This window comes from Austrofundulus limnaeus, unplaced genomic scaffold, assembly GCF_001266775.1.
Source record: "Austrofundulus limnaeus strain Quisiro unplaced genomic scaffold, Austrofundulus_limnaeus-1.0 Scaffold19, whole genome shotgun sequence".
Taxonomy (NCBI): Eukaryota; Metazoa; Chordata; class Actinopteri; order Cyprinodontiformes; family Rivulidae; genus Austrofundulus; species Austrofundulus limnaeus.
Genome location: NW_013952421.1, coordinates 2161162 through 2169807, shown reverse-complemented (window position 1 = coordinate 2169807; position 8646 = coordinate 2161162). Strand labels below are relative to the sequence as shown.

The 8646-nt window shown below is 40.8% G+C and overlaps 1 protein-coding gene across 1 annotated transcript in view; it reads left to right on the top strand.

The window, feature by feature from the left end:
• Positions 1–642: 642 nt before the first annotated feature.
• Positions 643–8646, top strand: part of idh2 (isocitrate dehydrogenase (NADP(+)) 2) — a 12787-nt gene continuing 4783 nt past the window's right edge. The window contains exons 1-8 of the mRNA XM_014003548.1: positions 643–902; positions 4789–4880; positions 6268–6433; positions 6802–6962; positions 7054–7197; positions 7720–7856; positions 7971–8122; positions 8261–8373. Coding sequence (XP_013859002.1) covers positions 785–902; positions 4789–4880; positions 6268–6433; positions 6802–6962; positions 7054–7197; positions 7720–7856; positions 7971–8122; positions 8261–8373 — 1083 coding nt within the window. The 5' untranslated portion in view covers positions 643–784. The remainder of the gene's footprint in view (positions 903–4788; positions 4881–6267; positions 6434–6801; positions 6963–7053; positions 7198–7719; positions 7857–7970; positions 8123–8260; positions 8374–8646) is intronic.

Here is an 8646-nt window from a genome sequence, read left to right as displayed (position 1 = left end):
GTCATGACCCAAAGCTCGTGACCATAGATGAGGGTAGGAACGTAGATCGACCGGTAAATCGAGAGCTTCGCTTTCTGACTCAGCTCTCTCTTCACCACAACGGACCGGTACAGTGCCCGCTTTACAGCATAATAATTTAGCCATTTTTTAAACATAATCTGCTATATTATATATTGCAAATTTCCACAGCTATCATGAATTTATGTCCTGATGCATCTCAGTAATCCAGGCAGAAAAAACAGTTTCATTAGAACCCATCCAGAGGATCTATCATGAATTTAAATTTATGCAGTACTGTTTAAACATGTGGTGGTATTTTTTTTTCCCCATTAATTTTTAATGCTGCATTTGGACATGCATCAGAAAGGGTGTTGCAACACCATGCACACCCCTACTTCCCTCAGCTTTGGACAGGTGGCCTTTTGACTTATTGGACTTGCTTCATTCAGTAAGGGGTATATGGTGTTTTCAGAGCAAAGACAGATATTTTGATTTGACAGAGACTGTTATTTATTTAGTTTTTATTTTTACAGAGGGCGGTATTACAGCTCAGCTGTATAAACTATAGTTATTAGCAATCTGTCAGCGTTAGGCGCCCCCCGGCCTCAGTGTGCTTGTGTGGCTCTGACGTAGCACTCGGCGTATCCCGCCGGGGAGGGCGGCGCAGCCTCTCTGACTACACAGAAGAGTCAGGCACACATCGCTCCTTCTTCGCTCTGAGTTTCGTCGAGTGTTGACCGCAAAGTGTTTCGGGCCGGAAAAAAATAAAAACAAAGGAAAGAACATGGCTGGATATTTGAAAGTCCTGAGCTCTTTGTCGAGGTCTGCCGGCGCCGCTTTCTCCAGAAATCCCGCAGTGCTCGCGCCGGCTGCAAACTGCCAGACTTTACAACAAAGAAACTGTGAGTGAAATAAAAAAAAGATAACGGGGGGAGAGGTGGGGGGGTCATCCTCAGCATCATGTGTTGACTAATAACCGCAGTTTGTCCTAGCATCGTGTTGACGTGTGCTTTTGCTAGTGTTGAACATGTTTAATCGGCGCGGTGTCAGAATGAATAAAGAGCGAGGAAATGCCGGGTGACTCCGCGCCGACTGAACCGCCATGCTTGGCTGAACGTGTGCGGCAAGAAATAGCTTCAAATGGGTCAACTCGGCTCGAGGCCTGCGATGCTTCGACGCCCGGTTAAATGTCCGCTGCGCAGCTAGCCGGGTACTGTTCGTACGATGAAGAGGAGGCTGTAACCGTTGATAAGGACGAACCTCTGCAAAAAGAGACATCTTTGTTAAAGTGATGATATGCGGCAGTGAATAAAATGAATGAAACAGACTGAATASGCTGAAAGAGGCGCCTGGCGTAACGCCTGTACGTAAAATTCAATATATCAGCAGAGATCCGCTGTCATCATTTTCTACATAAAACAGGTCGTAGATGAGTCAGAGACGTGATTTTTTATTTATTTATTTTGAGCTGAATGCGGAAATGTCTTTGCACGTCGCCGGAATTAGAGAAACTCTGCCTTACATATCGAAACAGGCCGTTTAGATGCAATTAAGCTAGCTGTTCCTGGGATGCTCCTTTATTATCAACTTGAAAAGTTTTTTCTCAAGGTCAGCGGCTGCTTACGAGTCCCCGTTATAGACAGCAATGGCTACCGCCTCCTGAACTCAGGATGTCCTACAAAGTGTCTTATTCTGGTTGACATCCGAGGTGCTGCTCAGAACAGCACATTTTATTCACCTTTTCACAACTAAAGCAATACATGGCAGTATTTGCTCTAAACGATAACAAAGTGTGACCTTTTTGGGAGGAGAGAGGCCTTCATCTTTGTTTATCTAGTTTTGAATAAAGACTACACATAAACTCTTGAAATCCCAACTTTTTGCGCTTTAAATCCTTGCAAACCAAGCTAGAAGACTAGATAATCTTTATAAAAGAGTATAGATGATGTTTAGAGGATTTCAGTCAGCTGGGATGGTAATGACAATAATCAATGTGACATTTGAACTTTGTTGTGTGCCCGGCTGATGATAGTGATTGATTTTTAGCTCAGGAGAGTAAAAAAGCAGAAGTGAGGGAAATGACAAGAACTAGGTTTAATTCCTCATTCAAATTAAAAATATATACTTCAAGTTACTTGGCTGAAACATTAGCTTTTTTTAAGAGTTTGTTCTTGATGAAATCTGGTCCAAAAACATGACTGGGAAAAAAAAAGAGCATTTAACTTAAGTCTGAAATATTAGGACGGTGCAGGAAGTCTGTTATCGTAATTGACTGGGATCTTGAGCCATGTTCCAGGTTATTATAGTGTTTATTGGTGTATTTTTATGTACTCAGAGCAAGTAGCAGCTCTTTATGAGAGGCTGTAAAATGTAGCACAAAGATAAGGCATTATTGCATCCATCAGCTTTGATTTGTCAGTTTTTGGAATTACGATGGTTTGATTCGATGTGTGTGTGTGGCTGAGCGGTTTATTAATAACTGACCTTTAGTTTTATTTCAAAGCTGCAGACATTTTACCTGTAAGCTGCTCTGTTGACCTCGTGGGTCTCTTCTTAGGATGAGATTAAAACTAAACGTGGCTTAATGCTCATCCTGGAAGTTAGCTTGAGAGAATGCGCAGGCCTGTGAGCTCAGCCTGGCCTCCGCAGGTTTCAGTTTTGAAGTTTAGTTGCAGGTCTTCTGGAGGTGTTTTGAGACTGCCTACGGAAAGATACTGCAAGGTTGTTTACCGTATTTTGTTTACTTCATTCCTTTGTGATTATTTTTACCACATTGAAGCAATCTCTAATGCTTCTACGTGAATTATTGGAGTGTTTAAAAAATCAAAACCAAAAATAAAGCAGAAATTTGACCCAGTTTCTAAAAAAACACAGTTATTTTTATGTGTTAATTTATTTTGACAAAATACAATTTCAATAATCTCTACGTAAAATGGTTTGTTTGCGAATTCATCTCAAGCTACAAATGGAAGCTTAAATCTTGCAGACCCGTTCTCAGCGCGTGCGCAAAAGCTTTAGCAGGTGAGCTCACATGACTTTGTTACAGCTCGTCCTTCACAATCCACATTCAGGAGTTATGTAACCGGCTCAGCCCACTGCAACCCCTCCCCTCCCGCTGCAGTCAGGCCGTGGAGTCCTGCCGCTGCAGATTCGCTCTGAAAGACTTGGATACGGTGCCAGACAGTTACCCATAATGCACCGTGATTCACCCTCTGCTGTTCTTTAAGCGGCTGGACAACGTGTCACAAGCCTGAAAGGGAAATCCAGTTTCGCTTCTCGTCTTGTTTGGTAGCTGAATTTTTAATGTTGCTCACAAAATGCCTCATTTAATACTAAAAGCAGCTTGATAGAATTGATTTTGGATTTGTTTCCAATCCTTTAAAAAGAGGAGCTGAACAGAATTGGTGTTTGCATTGTTAGAAAGTGCAGATTGTTGCCTGCATGAAACATTTCCCTCATAAAATGCTGGCAAATAGTGTAAAATAGTCRCACAACCTTTTTAAGTTAAAAAAAATTCAAGCTTTCAGCTGGATTTTGGTCCGTCCAGTAGTTCCCAAAAGGTTTGTCTAATAACGAAAGCATCTGGTGGATAATTTTGTTGAACATTTGTAATTTGATTTCTCAGGTCAAACATTTATTTCACTGTTATGAAGTTTGTCTGTTAACTCGTAACCTTCTAGCGGTAACCTTCATTGTTTTCTTTGTCACCTGATGTATTTTCTCAAGATAACAAATTGTCTGGTAGCTGCGTGGATGATTTCTGACCTGTTGGTTAAAAGCGACAGAACTCAAACATAGCCATCTGACTAACCAGCACAAATTGTTCAAGTGTAAAGATTCAGCTGCTTAACTGAATCTTTAAAGCAGTTTTCTTTTTAGTGCACGAGAACAGCTTTGGTCCAACAGAATATTGTTGTGGAAATTGTTTTTTTCATTTTAAAACAGTTTTACACTTTTTTTAAAGCTTGTCTAAATTATTTTTTTGTGTAACATGAAGGGCGCAGCTGTTTTTCCAATGAGGTTATTTTCAGTTCACGGTCACCATGTGGTCGGCAGGGCTTGTGTTTTACGCTTGGGACGAGAGCCAGATCCGTTTGGACTGGTGTTACGTTAAATGCCTTCACGAGCGCACAGACTGCTGGAGTCTGAACATTAAGAAAATTGGTTGTGCCACGTTTCTACAGGACACCTTGTGTTTGCTCTCTGGGACGGCTTTAGTCGAAGCTTTAACTTGGCTGGGAAATCCAAGGGTCACTTGATCCTTTGCCCCTCCCCCTGTACTTTCAGTTCACTGAATGGTCCTGCTGGCAGGATTCTCACACGCTGAGCAGACTCAAAGAGGGCATTTCATCCTAATCCCAGAGGAAAGCAGAAAGGACAAGAGCTATTTAAAAATTGATGGAACTCAGATTGTTTTGGGGTGTGTGTAAAAGTAAAAGTACCCCGAACTGTTGAAGTGAGGAGGTGACATGAAACAATGTAGAATTATCCTCTATTATTCAGAAAGAGGTACCAACAAAAACATTTAGTCAGCTGGCTTTCTGTTTAAGAGATCAACAAGTATTTGGATCAGTTCTTGTGTGAATAAACAAGAAATCCATGTAGGCTTTTTTATTTTAATTTATCTATTGTTTTAATTTCCTGCTTGCAGAATTTTCATATATTTAAACATAGTAGCTTGCGCATTTTTATGTTTTTGTTAAACTCTGAGAAATGAGTGCTGATKGTGTGTATGGGCATCCTGCGTTTGTTTGGTGCACAGGTTTTAATCTTTGTATCCTCTGACAGATGCCGACAAACGCATCAAAGTGACCAACCCCGTGGTGGAGATGGATGGAGACGAGATGACCAGGATCATCTGGGAGTTCATTAAGGAAAAGGTGATGTGATGTCCATGGGGGAAGGTTTTTATTTGCAAATGAAATAAACTGAGACACTGGATGAGTTGTGTTGAGGATTATGTATGTTTGATGTGCTTTTGACGAGATCGACCGATACAGGTTTTTGAAGGCCGATACGGATTATTTTGACATCAGTTTTACCACTACGCCGATACGTGCAGCCGATTTCATTTTTATTTGGCCGATTCTTGAAGCCGATACTGTTTTTTTTGTCTTCCATTAACATGATAAAAATAAGAATGATAACAAATGTTACACAGGTCTCAATTTAAACAAAAAAGAAACAGGCTTGTCTGGTTCAGGCTGAGTGAAGTGCTACCACACAGAATATCTTTTTTCAGCCATTAAAAAAAGATTTTTATCTAATGCTACATATTTTGTTTTTATTTATATATTAAACAGATTAATCACCTTTTTTTTACATAAAATAAAATTACCATGTTCTAATATCCCAGCATTTTTTTAAAATATAAAAACAGGAACACAGAGAAAAGGAGAGAGACACACAAATACATCTTGCTATCTTTGTGAGGACTTCACACACACAAACAGCGTTCACAGCAGTTCAAACTCAGTCTGTGCCCGTTTTTTTACACCGGGCAAAAAGGCATTTAAACCAGCTGACGTTAACACAAGCTTTAGATCGCAGTTTGAAATGTACATTGAAGAAACCCTACATCACGACTTTTATACTGCGGTCAGACCAAACGTGATATGAGCGGCATCTGCCTGGTTCACATGTTCGTGGTGGACGGCAGCACTTTACTCGCTCTTATGAATGTAACGGCAAGAAAACACAGAGAACTTTTTTTTATTTTAATCCAGCAGGGAGAAGAATAGAGGTGTGCTTCTATGCCTCCTGTGAGCAGTTCCAGCATTTTTTAAAAGAAAAATAATGTGGACACGCTAATTACAGTCCGATACCAACGTGAAAGTAAAAACATGGCATTCCCGTTCGGAAGCGAACACACAGCAGCTAAATTAGACAGTTAAAACATATTAAAAGTTCATAACTCACCATTATTGTTGTTGGCACTCTGTCTCACAACATTACCAGCCGCTCTCTCCCAGGGAGGGGGCAGCAACACACACGCTCGCGTGATCAAAAGAATGGAATGGACGAACATATCAGCCGATACCGATACAAGGAAAAAAACACAAATATCGGCCAAAAATATCGGATGGACGATGTATCGGTCGACCCCTACTTTTGACTCAATGATAGACTACAGCAGCTTGTCTTTATGTTTTATTTACTCAATAAAAGAAAAACAGATGTAGTCTTCTAGACAGAAGCTTGGCATATTACTTCATTTGTTCAAAGTTTGGGATGTTAAATGGTGTTTTGTGTTTTCTGTCCCCTTAGCTCATCCTGTCCAATGTCGACGTGGAGCTGAAATATTTTGACTTGGGTCTGCCGTACCGCGACCAGACTGATGACCAGGTCACCATCGACTCCGCCCTCGCTACCAAGAAGTACAATGTGGCCGTCAAGTGTGCCACCATCACACCTGACGAAGCCAGAGTGGAAGGTCTTTAACAAATACCTACCTGTCGCCCATTTCATAGTTGTGTCAACATACACAGCAGAGTTTTATAAATAGAGTTATATGGAGAGACTCTTCAATCTGGCAGCATCTAGTGGTTCTTTCATTGAAGTATCATTGTATTTGAAAATATAAAATATAAAATATTATAAATACAGATAAATGTTTGTATTAAGTTAGGTTTTAGACGAATGCCCTCAAAGTTAAATCCTGGTCGATTTTCCCAAATCAATGCTGTTATTTATTTTTATTTTTTTTCATTTTCTTTAAAAAGCAAAACTCCTAAATGTGTTTGAAAACATCTGACTCTGTCCACGATGTTTCTCTCATATAAAACCACCTTTTACCTGTAGAGTTTGGCCTGAAGAAGATGTGGAAGAGCCCCAACGGAACCATTAGGAACATCCTGGGAGGTACCGTGTTCCGTGAGCCCATCATCTGCAAGAACATTCCCAGGCTTGTTCCAGGTTGGACGCAGCCCATCGTCATTGGCAGACACGCCTTTGGTGATCAGGTGGGTCTGAGCATTGAGGAACATGTGGCTTAAGTCCAGCATAATTCCAGGGTTCTTCTWGTAAAGTTGAGCCGTCTGTGTTCCTCTACAGTACAGAGCCACAGACTTTGTCGTCGATCAGCCTGGCAAATTCAAGATTGTCTTTTCACCCGCCGATGGAAGTAAAAGCAAGGAATGGGAAGTGTTTGACTTCCCTGCTGGTGGCTGTGGCATGGGCATGTACAACACAGATGAGGTGAGCAGTTAAGGTTGAGGAAAGAATGATTTTGTATAGTTGTTAGCCTTAGCAAAACTAGCTGATTGGTTGGAAGGCGTGGGTTCACACARTCTTTTTGTGTGTTTGAGCCAGTTTGTACAGCAGTACTTTATTTTTTTCCCTCAGTATCAAAATAACTTGTTTACATAAATCTGTTGGACAAACAATTAAAAACTAAATAACTATACAATTTTTTTAATTTCTACTAAAGTTTGAAGTGTTTAAATATTTGCTTTTCTGTGATGCAGTGTATAAAGTTGAATCTGTGCCAGTYTSTGTGGTGTTGTGTAAAATTTACTCTGCGCTCACGGTGGTACGCCAGCTACTATTCCAGCCCCCTCCTACTGTTTTGTTTGCCTTCGTCAACTCAGTCTGTTTGATGTAACAACATCAGAGGTCACTGCAGATGACTTTCATCTCGACAAGGGGAAGGTTGTTAAACCTTTTACAACTGATAAAACCCACGGCAGTCCTGAACTGTTTGCCTTCTCTATTCACCAGTCTATTACAGGCTTTGCACACAGCTGCTTCCAGTACGCCATTGCCAAGAAGTGGCCCCTCTACATGAGCACAAAGAACACCATTCTTAAAGCCTATGATGGCCGATTTAAAGACATTTTCCAGGATATCTTTGAAAAGTGAGTCTCCCTTTGTTTTGTGGGTATACGCCAAGATTGAGCTTTTTCTGCTCAGTGTCACATGTAAGGGACACAATGACAAAAGTATGTCGTTATCTTTTGTTAACCCTGCAGAAATTATAAGCCAGAGTTTGACAAGCTGAAGATCTGGTATGAGCACAGGCTTATTGATGACATGGTCGCCCAAGTGCTGAAGTCCTCTGGAGCCTTTGTTTGGGCTTGCAAGAACTATGACGGAGATGTTCAGTCTGACATTCTTGCACARGGTGAGCTATAAGGAAAATAAACTGCGCCCCCACTCTTTTTTTTGTGTAAAATTATTCTACAAAACACCTAAAATTGTATGAGGGTGCTTGCCAGTTTTGTAAAGTTTCTGTATTAAAGAAATATYTTCTCTGTTTTAGGCTTTGGCTCCTTGGGACTGATGACTTCGGTTCTCGTCTGTCCCGATGGCAAGACAATTGAAGCTGAGGCAGCCCACGGCACAGTGACCAGGCACTATCGCGAGCACCAGAAGGTTTGCAACCATCAGTGTTTGTCAATCACCCAGCTCTAAATTGAGAAACAAAAAATACATTTTAGCTGAGACAGCAAGGAGAAAAGTGTAAAGCTACATTKTCAATGCAATCTGTGGGGCAATGCTGCCATCATGTGGTAAAACGATGTTATGACAATGTGTCCTAGAGTACTTTGTAGTACTTCCACCTTGAAGGGGCAATATTATGTGTTTCTCAGGCATACATTTAAATACTATACCATAATAAAATATCTATGTCACCTTTAGCTGTTA